Genomic DNA, 15952 nt, shown 5'->3' with positions numbered 1-15952 from the left:
TATATGTGTGTGTGTGTGTGTGTGTGTGTGTGTGTATTGCATCTAAATCATAAAATTTTCATTTAAATCCATAAAACAGTAGGCACTCTACGATTCTCCCACTACCTCTAAGAAAGATCTCTGCGACTCACAGCTTTCTCTTCCATAAACACTGCTGCTGGCCATTTTCTTCTGCAGGTGCTCTGAGCCTCCAGGAATTATACACACACACATACACACACACACAACTGGTATACACAACTGGTTCTAAGCCTTACATGTGATTATCCAGGATTCTTCATATGAATCAGTTCCATTTGAGATTGCTCCTCACATGTCCTGAGTGTGGCCAGCGAACACCATATCATCCACTGAAAGGAGGAAGTTAGTCTGTGTTTCTTTTCTGATTTCAATCAGCAAGTCCTGAAAGGTTCATCTACAAATTTATCTTCTAAAAGCCACTCTACCATATTTTGGGAAATGTATCCACGTACAAGAAATAAAGATAAATTAATTAAAGTAAATGAATGAAAATGAATAAAAATAGGTAACAGAAACAAACGCAGCATGTCATGTGACAGCATTTTCATAGAAATCTAATCGTACTGAGATTCAACACTGCAGTTCATACTCATTCCTGTGTACCCCTGCATTCGGAATCACACGCAAAGAAATCTCATAAGTATAATAATAATGATGATAATAATAATAATAATAATGTTGTACGATCAAATCGTGTAGATAACCAAATTAAACATTCAGAAATCTAATTGTGTTTCAGCAGAGCATGATGAAGTGGACAATCTTTGCCTTGGCAGTGACGTTGGTCATCTCTTCAGAAGTTGTGTCTTCTAAGGTCAGAGAAAGGTCTCCAAGGAGGTGGCTGGAAAGAGAGGCTCGAGCATCATGGACACTCAATGAACCAATGTTGCAAGTTCGACGGGATAAGCTGCATGTGTCTCTGCAAGGTAGGTGACAGTTCCTTCTGCTCCTGTGGTATTTCAAAAGAGTCAAACTTTCCTTCCAGACATGGAAACAATTTCACATGCAGAAATATGTATGGAAATGGTATTATTCATGCACTCTTATTCATATATGCAATATATCACTCGGTATTCATTTTCATGTGCCGATATATATTTCTATACATATATAGGCCTTATATATACATATACATACACACACACACACACATATATTATATATATATATATATATATATATATATATATATAATATGTGTGTGTGTGTATTAAAGGCACTGGAAATAATAATAATTAAAATTAGGGTGCAAACAAACTTTATGCCAGCAGATTGGAAAGTGTAACAGCATAGTCGCGAGCATTATGGAAAAGCTTCTAAACATTGGCGAATGCTTTGGGTGGTGGAATGAGACAAAGCGTATGTAAGCAAAACATTATCAAGTCTCATCGGCGAGAGCGCAGGTGCGAAGGTTGACCTGGATGGTCCAAAGTCATATGATTTTGACGTCTGAAGAATGCAGTCGTGTGTGTTTTTTTGTGTGCGTCATATAGTAGGGTGTGTTTGTGGAAAGTTCCAGAACATTGAGAAAACTAGCGTGCATACATTTGTACGTCCACCAGGGTGTGTGAGACGTAATAAATTCAGACAGTGAGTGAGAAATGGAATATATTAGACAGCAGAAGGAAACGCTAGAAGATCCATCAAAAAGGTAAATAGTGAAAAAATGGAACTTTGAAAAACCTGTGAAATCTTACCGATACTTTGAAAGGAGCTAAAGTGCAGGATCTGCACTTAATTTTATTAATTTTATTTCTGATATTTGTGGTTTCTTTTACAGATGGATTTGGTTTGTAACCACAGAAAATGAATTCCTTAAATGACAATTTTGTTTGGGCATAGTGTGTGACTTGTTTTTTTATCAATATGACCATTAGAGGAGTAATTGTGTTTCATGGTTTTGGAATTTTTAAATTCATTTTCCTTGGTTTTCATGTAAGTTCTTTTGGAGAAATAAAGACTTTCTTTTTATATCTTTGAGTTTAGTTTTAGCCTTAGATTTGATAACCTGATTTAGATGCAGAGTTGCCAGTCCATGGCGGATGCCAAGTTAGGTAAAGTTACCAGTTGATGATTTTTTCATTTTAATTAGAACATTGCCTTTTTGAGGGCTAAGCCTGTCGTACGCATTTATGCTGCTGTCCGAACGACGCTAGTTGGATAGTGAGAGCCTGGCAGTGACTCTGCTGTCCTCTGACGTCATTTTTCTGCTATTTTCTACTATTCACGTTAAGTGAAAATGGTTGTTTAAAGGGATAAGTGTTTATTTTAGTTAATTACATTATACTGAGGCGCACACACATCTTTGTACAAAGATATATATTAAATAAACAAGTAGAACAAATCCGGTTTAGTAGGACCTATACAGTTAAATCAAAAGAAACGTAGCAACAAATAACCTAAAGACATTAATCTTCAACGAAGTTTATAAGAATATTTTAAGGAAATGCACTAAATGAATATGAAACATACAGAAAACATATTTATAAAAAGGTATTTACAAGTGAATAATAACTGACAAAGATATTTATTTACAAGATATCAAGACTTTATGCAAGCCAGCTTCTATAAAAACATATGTTGCTTAGGACACACCTGCATGCCTTAATTATCAGCTTATACTTATCGACCACTCTTGTCAACCAAGATTTATCTTGGTAATTAGAGAGCCCTCTCTCCTGAACCCTTTGAGATTGTGGTCCATTAAGATATAAATTATATTTCAGTACACTGGTTGATTTGCATTTGCGGTCAGTTTATAAGATTACCCTTAATTACAAGTAATTATTTATATGCAGAGTCTATGTATAATATATATATATATATATATATATATATATATATATATATATATATATATATATTTAATGTATGTGTATGTAAATAATCTTAGCCGAGTTATTTATTGATGGACTTATGCATGGATTCTAGACAAAACAACTATGAGTATATTTTTTACTTATAACAAAAATAGTATAAAATATGATTGATAAGTTTTAAAGAACCTTAAGGAATCTTGTCACCTGATTGGTGAAATGTCAGTAAGCTGTCTCCATAATGGACTAGACTGACAGATTTCCGTAGCATTACAATGATGGATGTTAATATATTTGGTTTTCAAAGTTCCCATAAGTCATATTTACCTGACGTATTCATTATGAAAGGTAAAATAACGGGAAACTCTTGTTTATTTTCCTTAATTTATTTATTTGTGAAGGTTTTACATAAAATTGAGCTTTACGGAAACTTATCCGTAGGTGATGTCTTTATCCGTTTAGCAAAAATATTTCTGTCAGTGAACAGCACTGCTGCAGGCAGTCTCGATACTTCGATAAACATTAGGAAAGCCCTATACGAAGCTTTGCTCGCCGTTTCTCTGTTTCTGACGTCACACTGAGCAAAGTTTGCAGAGCAAAGCTCGACCGTGTGGACAGGGCCTTAGTAAGAGATTGGTGGTAGTTGGGAAAGGCAATCAAGCCTATGGATTACGTTTCTGGGGACTGGGGGTGCATATGAGTTAGGAAATCATATAGATGTTAGAAAAAGGGATTTTACTTAAGACTTATGGCAACTGTCACCCTATTGCTGATGAGTTATGTCTGGGCTTTAGTCAGCAAAATCGGTTCATCAGGAACTCAGCCTTCTGAGGCAGTGGTGTTCCAAAGAGTGTGTTAATATGACATGTGTTATAAATACGGTGTGGTTACCATAATTTCCAAGGGTTAGAAACGAGATATTTGAGGTGATCGATGGTGCATACAAGAGGATTGTTGCGAGTTTATAGAAATGGGGGGCACATGTGTGATTAGCTATGCGCTAATGCAGTGAACAGACAGCCTAAGCGTGTTTGGGTGTCTCATACCATTTCTCTCTTATGAAGACGTAAGTGTCAGTGTTTCTTTTCTTTTTCATCACTGTGTTAATAATTTTCGCACTTCTGTACTTCATTTTCTTTGCACGATTAAAGGGATAGTTTAGAGGTTTGTTTTAATGACCAAACATATTTGTGTTGGGGATTTGTAAATTTTTTGTTGTTGATGATTTGTGAGGGAAACTTGGGAAATATTATTGATGTATATTAAGGTCAGGTCTAATCCTGGATATTAAGGGTTTCTCTAAGAGAGACAAAATGGTGGAAGGAGACAATAAGGATTACACTTTATTGCACAAAGTCACTAAGGTTGCAGTGGGGGTTCGCCCTTTTCAGGGTATTGTTGGTGGCATTCTTTCCCAGCCAGTGTAGATTTTTTATTGAAGGAGTTAATCATTTTTTTAGATGTCAAGGGAATTAAAAGTGATGCCATAGTTTGCAGTACACAAAATGCTGGTCATTGACCAAGCTACAAGCATTTCTGATGACAGCCTATGGAACAAAGGAACACATGGATATGGTGAGAGGCCTGAGAGGTCTCTACAAGATTAGAAAAGGTAGAAGACTGTGGTTGAGCATAGTTCTCAGTTTTTTAACGTAGTGAGAGAATGGATACAGAAATTGAAAAATTCCCCATGGGTGAATGGTAATGAGATCCCCCTTGATAACTAGCACAGACTGTTGCATTTTTTCTGGCTTCTACACGACGTCCTGGACGCCATTGTAGATGTAGATAGCTTTGATGAAAAGATTGAACCTACATCAGATGAGGAACTGATTTATTCTTAAGTTCAGAGACATATCCAAATGTCCCACAGTGGATAGCTCATTTTTTAATGGGACCAGTCCTAGGAATTTAACACAAAAGGATTTAAGTTTTCCTACCAAGTTTGTTCCTAAACAAATACAAACTTTTGTTCTTTCTTTTTATTAGGTTAAGCTTGCATACACTAACTGGAATGATCATTGAAAGCTTATTGATAAAGTTGTTAACAATCAATGGGTATGAGGAAACACACCCACCTGTAGGTCTGCTCTCTACTTTCAACCACTGTTGGATGCAGATGTATTTTCTTTGGCTCTGCTCCTGCCTTCATTGTTAATTATGTCATGCCCTGTGGTTTTGAGAATTCTGGTTTTATTTTCTTCTCCTTGGTGTGACTAATTTGTTGCTTAAGAATGGATCAAACTCATAAATGAGATAAGCCATCTTCTTCCTCTGCACTAAGGAAGCCTATTGCTATCAGGCAGTCAAGGGACTGACATACCTTGAAAGCAATTCCTTTTCAATATTGACATCAACTTGCATACCTTAGGCACGCATTCCAGAAAACATTTCTGCAATCAAGAGGATCCATGTCCTGAATGCTGGAAGTGGCCATCAGAACAGTGGGTAAAATTTACAGTTGAGAGGAAGAAGGCTAGGAGGAACTAACCTGTGTTATTAAAAGGGTATATTCCATTGGTGATACCAAAGGAGATCTTCGGCACCTTCCCTTCGCCTGCCAAACTTGCATCCACTGTTTCAACTACAAAGGGAGCCATCTCACCTTCCTTTTCTTACATGGATCATTTGGTGGGGATCAGTGTAAGGAATATCTCACTGCCAACCCAACTGTTTTTGCAGGACCAGAGGATGTTGAGAAATTTAGGGTGCTATGGCCATCCTTGGGGATATCAGGGGAGCCTAGTGTGAAGACTATATTGGATCACATGTCTGCTTTGATGCCTCCTGTGACTCTGTGACTACGACCTCTGTGACTGACATGACTGCTCCTAAGATTTCTCACATTTCTTCTGTGTGTCATGGGAAGTTAGGATCAGTCCTCCTTCATTCATTCATCACTGCTTTGATATTAAAAAGCCTGTAGAAGAAGATGAGGAAATACAAAGGATGTTTTGTTGTTATCGTCTCCTTTATCTTTGTCCTCATCAGGTTCTTCTGCCTCCTACCCATTGGATTCTTCTGCTGATAAGCAGAAAAGGAAGAAGGTTGCTTCATCCCCCCATGGGAAGTCCTGTACGATTTCTTGTGGCTGGTCCACCCCTGTGGAGGTACAGCCCATTGCCTCTTGCAAGGATGCAACTGTTACTCCTACATCTCCTGGACCTAGGGGTATTTGTACTGGGCTGGGGACCAATGCTAACCAGTCTGGCCACGAGTGTAGATCTGCTGCCTTCTGACAGCATGGCCCAGTGAGAGAAGGTGAGGAAGCAGCGTGCAGCTGCTCTCTCAATCCCCTATCGTTTTGAAACACAGGTGGTCCAGGAGTCCCAGGAATGTGTGTTTCCCTAATCTGGTGGTACACCAACTACACCTTCCTTGTTGATAGAGGCTTTGGTCCCTTGGAAGGCTGTGGCATGCTCGAGGGACAGCCCGCCCAATTTTCTGTGAGTAGGAGCACTCTCCCTGACCCATGAGGACGTCACCACCGCAGGTTGGTCATCACCCATGTCCTAGTTCCCTGGAGAGGGTCCAAGTCTTCTCAAGGTTAAGTGAAGGTGCCAGAGACTTTTCACCTGTACTCTCCACCTCTATGGATTTCTCTGAGAGGGAGAGGTCAAACAAGCCCATGGATCATAACAGGGACCATTTGCATTTCCATTCCAGTCTTAGAATTGGACAGATGTGCCAAAGTGGTTGAATGATCCCCAGGGGGCTCTGAGGAGGTTCCCTCCTAGTAGAAGGAGTAACTATGGATATCCAAAAACCTGGAAGGGCGCAAGGATAATCTGCCTCAGGATTCCAATACTCATGAGTTACAGAGGCAGTTTTGGCAGCTCATTTGGCTGATCAAGCAGGGTAATGACTGTAAGAAAGGAATGTGACTTTCCACAGATTGCTTCTCCACCTCCAAGGATTCAAGTTTGATACCAACCTTGCAGGAAGACCTGTACCTGACACACGTGGTGTCTCACTAGATGGCCTTCAATCTGAGATTCTTCCTCTTTCTCTCAGAAGCAATGGTGTTAGAATTCATGGCCATGGTTGCTCTTAAGGTAGTCTCTTGGCTAGACCTAAAATGGTCCTTTGCTGTAGCCTGTATGTCTTCCTCATCAGAGGTTTGTGCCCCTGATGAGGATGGTTCCTTTAGGAGACTGCTGCTGTCTGGAGGTAGGGCAATTTCCTACCTAGCCCACCAGATGTCAAACCTGTGGTTCAACTTGGTCCTGATGTGGAGGGATACAGTTTACCTCAATTTACTAGGAAACACAATCAGTACTTCTAGTAGAAAACAGACCAGTTCTGGGTCTACCCCGTCTCTTTCCTCAGAGTGGGTAGAGACCGTGGTGGATAGGATGCATGCTGACAACAATGACATTTTTGTCCATCAGACAGTGCCCCATATGACCTCTTGATCTTCATGAGGCACTGCCACCTTCAACTTCAGGGCATAGGAAGTTCTGACTTCCTCTGCTCCTTGTCAATGGCCAGCATGGCAACAACAAGAACTAAAGACCTTGATAGTGATCTGGTCTGCTTTCATACTTATATTCCCAGTTTGCAGAAGTATCTCACCCTTCAGGGAGAGGTGAATTAAATGTTGCAGAAGGGCACAGTGGAAGTCTTGAGTAGTTGGTCTCTAGGTTTTTACAGCTTCCTGTTTCTAGTGAAGAAAGTGACAGGAAGTTGGAGATTGGTTATAGACCTCTCTCATTTTAACTGCTTCATGTGTCAGACCCAGTTCAAGATGGATATGGTTTGCTCCATATTAGATTTCACAGAGTGGGTGGTTTTATGTTTTTAATAGACCTGAAAGATGTGTACTTCCAAGTACTCCTCCACAGAGCACTTTATGTTGGGATTTTGACTGCTTCTAAGGTGTTCACACGTGTTCACAATAGTCTCACCTCGCGCCCATGTGCATGGGATAAGTCTTTTGAGGCATCTTGCTGATTGCCCTGCCCAGGAGAGCTCCCATTCACAGTCACTACATTTGTTGCAATGCCAGGATCATGATAATTTATGAGAATCTGGCTCTCTCACAAGCAGAGGGTAAAGTATCTGGGTATGCTGATAGACATGGAAGCAGCGAGAGTTTTCCATGGCTCTTGGTTGTGCAGACATTCCTGTCTTGTCAGGAACAACCTGCTTGGATTTGGCAAGTTGTCCTAGATCACCCATTATCCTTGGAGAAGCTGGTTCCTCATGGATGCCCTCACTTGCGCTCTCTCCAGTGGAGGCTCAAAGGGTTCTAGTCCCCCTCAGCAAATCCCACCTTCTTTCCAGCTGCATTCTCTTAGAGAGTGAGAGAGGACCTTGCTTGGTGGTTGAATGATAGAATCGCATGACAGGGGTGGTGCTTGGCACTCCCCTACAAGAGATACTTCTGTTGCTGGATGCATCTCAATAGGGGTGGGGTGCACACCTGGAGGAGTTGTTGTGTCAGGTGTGTGGAATCAAGTTGACTGGCATCTTCACATTAACATCCTGGAGTTGAAAGCAGCATTCCTTGAATTGTAGTAGTTCTGGGATTGAGCGATGGGACTTTCTGTGGTGTCTATGAGTGACCATACTGTGAAGTGGCAGACAAGCTCAGCCATGTGACAAAGGTAATAGGGACTGAGTGGTTCGTGCACACCTTTGTAGTCGAAAAGCTTTTCAAGGTTTGGGGGACTCTAATTATAGACTTGTTTGTCACCAGATACAATATAAAGTTGCTGGTAATTCTGCTTAATAGTTTGCAATTCTTGGGCTGCCATGGAAGATGCATTTCAACACCCTTCAGGCAACCTCAATGCATGTGCTTTTCCTTTGTTTTGCCTGATTCGGAAAGCATCAACAGTGCTGATGACCCTGAATCTCAGGCTAACTCTGGTGGCACGAGAGCAAATCTTCAGCAGGTAGTAAGCTTTCCATTTGCCTTCACTAAGAGAAGCTCCTTTCCATCTCAGTCATTAAAGGCTACAAGTCTGCCTTAGGCAAGTATTGAGACTTGAAGGATCAGATCTCTCCTCCTCATGGGATGTGACTCTAATTCTGAGACACCTTACTCATCACCTGTACAAGCCTCTCAGAGAGTCGTCAGACAGGGATCTGACCCTTGACACTGTTTTCATCCTTACCCTGGTATCAGCAAAAAGAATAGGAATGCTTCATGAACTTTTCTTTGATGTTAAACAATCAAGGGGTTGGGGATTTGTTTTGCTTGAATTTGTCCCAAACTTTGTAATGAAGACTCAGAATTCGTTGGTTCTAGATGTCAGGTTCAAGCCTTCTCAATCCTCTCCCTAGAGGACTTTGTTGGTAAGATCCAGACGAGACTCTACTGTGCATTGCAGAGCACTTCACACCTCAGGACCGAGAGTCAATGACTCTTTATTAGTACTGGCAGGGCCAAGAAAGAGGTATCCAAGAACTCGGTTTATTTCTGGCTCCATAAGACGACCAAGTAGGATGAGAGCTCAAGAAGTGTTATGTTTGGTGGTCTGGTCAAATCGTACCACGTTCACCTTCTTTTACCTGCAGGAAGTTGCCCACAAGTCTTTGGGCACATTTTCCTTGGGTACTGTGGTGGCTGCTCAACAAATTACTTAGCTAGCCCAGATCCCCTAAAAGGACAGGTAGCACCTTGTCTAAGGTATTTTGGTGAGCGAGGGAGAGAGAGATTATGTGAGTGACTGGTACCCATCTTTCTCTTTTCTTCTCTTACTTCAGACAGAGAGCTGGAGTGCTGGCCAAGTACACTAGCTGTGCAAGTAAATTACACAATAGAAGAGCAAGTCCTTGACTGATATATTTTAGTTTAAGGATGCATGTCCCCCTTCCTCTTGACAAGTGGAGGAAGGGACAGACAATACAAACTGTTGGTTGTCTCTGACATTTTCCATGTCCATCTTATCAAGTAATTGCACAAAAAACTCATTTCTTGATGGTACAGAAGTCTGGCTACTGCACATTCGAAGTGTACAGCCTGCCAGAGGTGTGGGGTCCCTTTCTCTGCTCTTTCTTGGAACAGGAAAGGGCATCCCAGGTTGCATAAGTCTCCTAAGGTAAAGATCCAAGGTCTGTATTTGTGAAGGAACAAATAGCAAATTTTAAAAGTAATTTGTATTTGACAAAGTGGATTGCAGACCTCCAGGTGGACAGAGCTTCCCCACTATCCTTGATGGCCAAAAAGCTTGTCAGTAAGCTTTTAATGGTAATTCCTGCTCTCATTTGCAAGTTTATCCTAATGTAAAAAATTTCAAGTTTGAATTGTTATGGAAAATACAAGTTACTTTTAAAGATTGCTATATTTGCACCTGACAGGTGTTTAGTAGGTGGAATCCTCCCACACTCATTAATGACATGCCAACTTTTACAACTTTTTTTCCTGTCTTTCTGCTACCTTCCTTAAAATTTGAACTTCTTGCATATTTCTTTTGAAATTAATGGATCAAATTTATTTTATGCAAGCCTTGACGGATATTCATGTTCTTAGAATAACTTTCTTTTATAAAACTAGACTCAACGATATTCCTTTTCAATGCATTATTCAAATAAACTATCTTTTTTACTCCTTTCCAGTTGATTGTGTGATTGCTTTCACTAGCTTGTACAAATATTCCACTGTCCACCTCTACGTTTCTCACACATCTTCTATGCTGTTCAGTTCTCTTTTCCAATGTATTTCAAGTTTGATTGATATGGCATTAAGTATACACACCTATAAAATGCAACATTTGATAAAATAAATTCCTAAGTAGATGGGGAATATCCTTAAGATTATTATGCTATGGCAATACAAGCAGGACTTTTATAAGTTTCCTTTTTATAATAAATTTCTTCTTGGTTGCTTGTAATGCATTGTCTAATAGAGTCAGGATGTTCATATTTATCGCCTTTATGCCTAGACATATATATTTCATCATCAATGTATTCAGGGCTACATATAATATGTAATGCCCATAAAAGCTTGGCTATGAAAACTAATTTCTTAACTGAATTGCTGTGACCAGAATAGGAAAAATATGCAAGAAGTTCAAATGTTGAGGAAAAATTTGTAAAAATTGATCTGGTACAAATGAGGAAGGGACAGACAATACAAACTGTTGGTTCCAATGGCCAGGTCTGGTTGTCTCTGACATTTTCCATGATGTTTCCAGTTTTATCATATATTTATATATATGTTACAGGGTGAAATGGACCCTGTTTAATTAAAGGAGATAAATCCTAAATAGTAACGTGACCTACCTTTGACATTCCCAGCAACCTGACTTTTCCGTAGGTAAAACCAGTCACTAAATCTAGGCTAATTCAAACTCTTGAGTTATAAAAATTGAATCTTTATTTCCCCAAAAGAGCTAACACGAAAATGAAAGAAAGTTAATTTAAAATCTCAAAACCAAGAAACACCATTACTTCTCTGCATGAGGATATTGAATAAAATGGCTACATACTATCCTCACTGTCAAAAAAAACACCTGTAAAAGAAACCACAATTATTAGAACATATGAAAGTTCTCTAATAATATTAAGTGTCGCATCGCACTTCTCCTTTCAGAGTATCTAAAAACCAATGTCACTGTTTCTTTTAAATATTCTTCACCTTGTCAAAGATCTTCTAGTGCCTCCTCGGCTTTCAAAAGTCTCTGGTGACCACCACACCACCACAAAAGTCTGTAGTCTAGTTGCCCCATATTTCACCACCCGTGGGATTATATTAGGCATCCATGGGCCCTAATGGACGTACAAAAGTACGCACGGTAGTTTACTCACGATTTTGTTGTACGTGCAATCCGCAAGTTTCATGCGCAAGCCCTGTTTGGCGCTCTAACATACACTTGCAACTGCATTTTTCTGACGTCACAGTCATGAGACCTCCAACCAACCAGGTCAACTTGCGCGCCCCATCTCGCTGGTGCGCCTTGGTAATGTTATGACTTTGCCTCGTTCTAACATCCTCAGGAATTCACTGTTTTAAAATTTCCCAAAACGTTACCGACATAATTTTAACTATTAACATACCAGTTCCATTTACATACATACATACATACTACCATACATTACATAACATAACATACATACACATATATATATATATAAAAGATGTTTATATATATATATATATATATATATATATATATATATTTTATATATATACATGTTTGTTTGTTTGTGTGTGCTTTTTTCGATATATTTACTAACTCATTGTATATTATATTTGGATGTAACGGTTCAATTCCTGATTATTACCCTCTCCTCTCCATTGCAGGACCGCCTGGAATCAGGAAAGTTTCTTTTTACATGAGCCTCAACGAAAGATTCTCCAGATTCAGAGATGCTCAGTATAAATTCAGGCTCAAATGCGATGCAGGTTAGTAAATGTCGAGATATCATTTGCTGGAAGCCAGATGACGTATAGAAGCCTCCCTTGGGAGAATAAACTGAAAGGTGTTCTTTTGCGTTCCACAGAAATTCTCAGATCATAATCATTATAAGGAAGCAATTCTGAAAGAAAAATATTTTCCAATTCGCAGTTCTCTCAGCACGGAAGCCTATACTTTCTGGCCAGGGCATCAGGTCAAACTTTCAGAAAAATTAGTTGTAGAATAATTCAACATATCATGAAAATTTTAGGTAAAACTGTGAATAATAAAATACTGAATGTATTTATGAGGTTTTGGATCTAAGAACAGAGATACTTTGCGAGGAGACTACTCCATATAGTCCACATTGGACTGAGTGAGTATTTTGAAAATGCACTGAATGTGTTAGATTGGAGAGATGCAGAGATGCATGATGAAAAAAATGAAGGGTCATATTGGTGACTGTTGTGGATGTGGAGGAAATCATGAAGGGGCTGGGCACTCAGGGAATGACGAGCGAAATGCAGAGGAAAAGGTGATGAAAGTGGCTGAGTGACTGACTGAGGTGCATAAGTGGCTAGATGTGGGAGACTTTGTGAGGAAATGTGCGACAGGAAAAATTGTTCCTTTGTTTAAGGGAAAAGATGATAGAGGAGGCTGTTTGAATTGTATGGGAATAAAATTACTGTACCAGGGAAGGTGTACTATAGTTTTTTTATTAAAATGGTGAGGCAGGAGATTTCAGGATTAAAATGGGGAAGACAAGGGAGAGGGTGCGTGAATAATGTAATGCTATAAAATATGTGTTAAGTTAGAAAGTGAAGGGGAAAAGTTACATGTGACATACATGGACAGATTACAGAACTGATATTGGGGGGGGGGGGGGGGGTTCATGTGGAAGGTGGTTGAAAAGATAAGTTGTTGACAGAGATTAAAAGTTTATAATCAAAGAATTTGTTAGAGGAAGTAGAGGGTTCTGTTGGTGTTAAATGTGACTGAGCCAAAGTGTTATACCTCTCTGAGTTAACCAAGCTTTCAGACATACCCAGGTATTTGTCTGCTACTTGGGAGTGAGATCTAGCCTCTATCAGTTTTTCCTAAATTGGTCAAAAAATAGGAGTGACCAACCATCCAAGTGGAGTTATCATCAGTTTGAAGCCAAACTTTGAATGTCGACAGCCCCCCTGGGAAATGAGATACATACCAGAGTTTTGATGGAAGAGTACTTAGAAGTAATCATTCCTTGGTTATATCAAGTATGACATTGATCCTTATGGTGGACTAATACAAACTTCTGCAATTTCCATATAAACATTTCTGCAATACACACCCATTAAAGGTGACCATTCGAACACCAGTCTCCAGTCCCAGTCACCATCTTCACTTTGAAGAGACAGACACTTGAAAAATGCTTCAGAGGATCACCCTTTCAACCCCACAATCTAAAGGTCCAGCTGCACTTGAAGGTTTGGCTGAAGATAACTTTGCTCCATTAAGGATTAATAAAATATTGGTTGAGTGTATTAGAAAAACTGAAGACTGAAACTTCACTTTTCCACTGCTGACTTTGTGTTACCCTTGAAAGGAGTTACGTGTAGCCCCACCTCAACATGATCCTGAGGGTAGTCTCTTCTTTCTCTTCCTCAAGGAAAAGAGGGATGATGAAATCTTGACGGGAGGAATATGGAAATGTCTGTCCTTTCTTCTTTCCCCTGATAGAGTACCACTCCCCCTTAGGGTGAGGGCAAATTTCTGTTGCTGTTTTTAAGGGAACCATGATTGAAGCCACTAAGGTATCTTCTATTGTTGCAGGGAAATCGTTTGCTTGACTGTTGGATGATGAGGAACTCCCCAATCCACAGATTAGATTGCTAACCTGATCCAAAAGACTTCAAGCAAATGCAACAACAGCAGTCAGAACAACGGCTTTGCCTCCTGAGAAACTCTATATAAGTGGTTCTCAGTAAAAGGACAGCTGTGTTTACTTCAAAATCATTAGTCTTACAAGGAGCCAAGCAGTCTCTGCAGAAAATCTATACATATGGTTCTAAAAAACCCAGCTGTTTGCTTCCTCAAGATCATAAGTCTTACAAGGAGTCAAGCACTTTCTGCACTAACACAGCTGAAAGGGTTCTGAAAGGAGGTCAAAGGCCTCCAGAAACAAACAGATTCCGTAAGGAAAATTGATGGATCTCCCACAAAGAAGCTGATAAATCAAGAGCCTTGCACTCATTGTAGATGTGTATGAGTGTAAATAATGCCGATTAATGAAACTATTATGGAGACAGTAGAGTTCTCACAATAACAATCTTGGGCAAACGCATCACAAAATCGTAATAACAAATCTACAGACTTCTGTCTGAACAGTCAAAACCAAATTTACTGCTGTAAAAAATTTTTTGCACTAGCATGCGACTCCTAGTCATTGAACTAGGACATCTCTCACGAGTGTAATACCACAGAAAATGTCCTGTTTGTCTTTTCATGATAAAGCTTGTGATTTATGAACACACCAACATGAGAGAAAACTAGCAGATCATCCCAGCCCATGGAGGTATTGATGAAGGGCCAATGCCCATGTATGAAAATTGAGGGTTGGAGGTCTCTGTGCTCTCGCCAAACCTAAAAATTGAGTACCCTTTGTTTCCTCATGCATTTCTGACATTCTACAAGTGGATGGGAGCGTGTGTATGCACTGCTGCACAATGTAAGACCTAGTGTTTCTTGAACGACATATGTAATGAACCTACCCACCTTTGGCATGCACACAATTCAGTTGAACATGTACCTAATAAATAGGCTGGACTGCCAAAACCTTGTGTATTTCCCGGAAGAACTTCTTGCACATTAGTCTGTACATTAAGTACATGCTCAACCAAACCCACTGCTGGCACGCTCATGATCTGAAGTCCACCACGCACCTAAGAGTGGTTTTTAGGTGAGTGCCACTGGACACGATCCGTTCAGCGTATCTCCAAAGAGACACAGTCAGAAGAACTCAGAAGAGATCTCTCCCTAAGGGGAATTGGATGATAATGCCCGCACTCCAAAAAATATGCACATACTGAGTGAGATGGTAGTACTGGCTCCCACCTCTGTGCTCCTGACAAGGCAAATGGTGGGGAAAAATACCCCGTTGTCTTCTCAGGCTAGGGTCCCGGGAAGGAAGACCTCTGTTAGAGACTGAACAACGTTGAGCCCTAATAGTTGCAACAACAGCAGGCAATGTTGTGAGAGTTGCATCAATATTCAGACACAGGGTCGCAGCTACAGTAGACCTTGCAGATAAATCATAAGAGCAGGTTTATATTCCCCAACCTCTGCTGAATCCTCCCTGGCCTCCCTGGAATGTGATGTACCTTGAGAAAAAGCTGTGAGAACTTTGCCACTGAAGGGGAATAAACAGGCTAACACTTGAAGTTTATCTCTGCTACTAATCACACCCCAACAGCAACACAGCTGAAAATAGAAGGGAGATTAATATGAAAACAATGGGGATATAGCTAATAACAAGCACTATATGGCGGAAACAGACAAAAAAAAAAACGCACAAATTCTACTTAGCAGTCACGAAAAGTGCAGCAGTAAGTCGTCACATGACGAAGGACAAAGAAATAGTGGCAGGTGACAGAAGAGGAGAGAGGGGTAATTTCCCACTCACCCAATGATCACCAGTAAACAACTTGTTACCAAGTTAAAAGAAATGTTCCAGCTAGTGCTGAACAATACTCATATACATTAGTTGATGGTTTGTATTTCTGATGCAAC

General features: G+C 40.0%; 1 protein-coding gene across 1 annotated transcript in view; it reads left to right on the top strand.

Annotated features, from left to right (window-relative positions):
* The window catches only part of LOC135212783 (uncharacterized), a 160388-nt gene that overhangs the window by 58115 nt on the left and 86321 nt on the right, over nucleotides 1–15952 (top strand). The window contains exons 2-3 of the mRNA XM_064246559.1: nucleotides 761–947; nucleotides 12091–12192. Of these exons, the coding sequence (XP_064102629.1) occupies nucleotides 767–947; nucleotides 12091–12192 (283 nt within the window). The 5' untranslated portion in view covers nucleotides 761–766. The remainder of the gene's footprint in view (nucleotides 1–760; nucleotides 948–12090; nucleotides 12193–15952) is intronic.

This window comes from Macrobrachium nipponense, chromosome 41 (genome assembly GCF_015104395.2).
Source record: "Macrobrachium nipponense isolate FS-2020 chromosome 41, ASM1510439v2, whole genome shotgun sequence".
Taxonomy (NCBI): domain Eukaryota; kingdom Metazoa; phylum Arthropoda; class Malacostraca; order Decapoda; family Palaemonidae; genus Macrobrachium; species Macrobrachium nipponense.
Note: the sequence above shows the minus strand (reverse complement) of the source record. Positions and strands in the feature narration are given on the sequence as shown.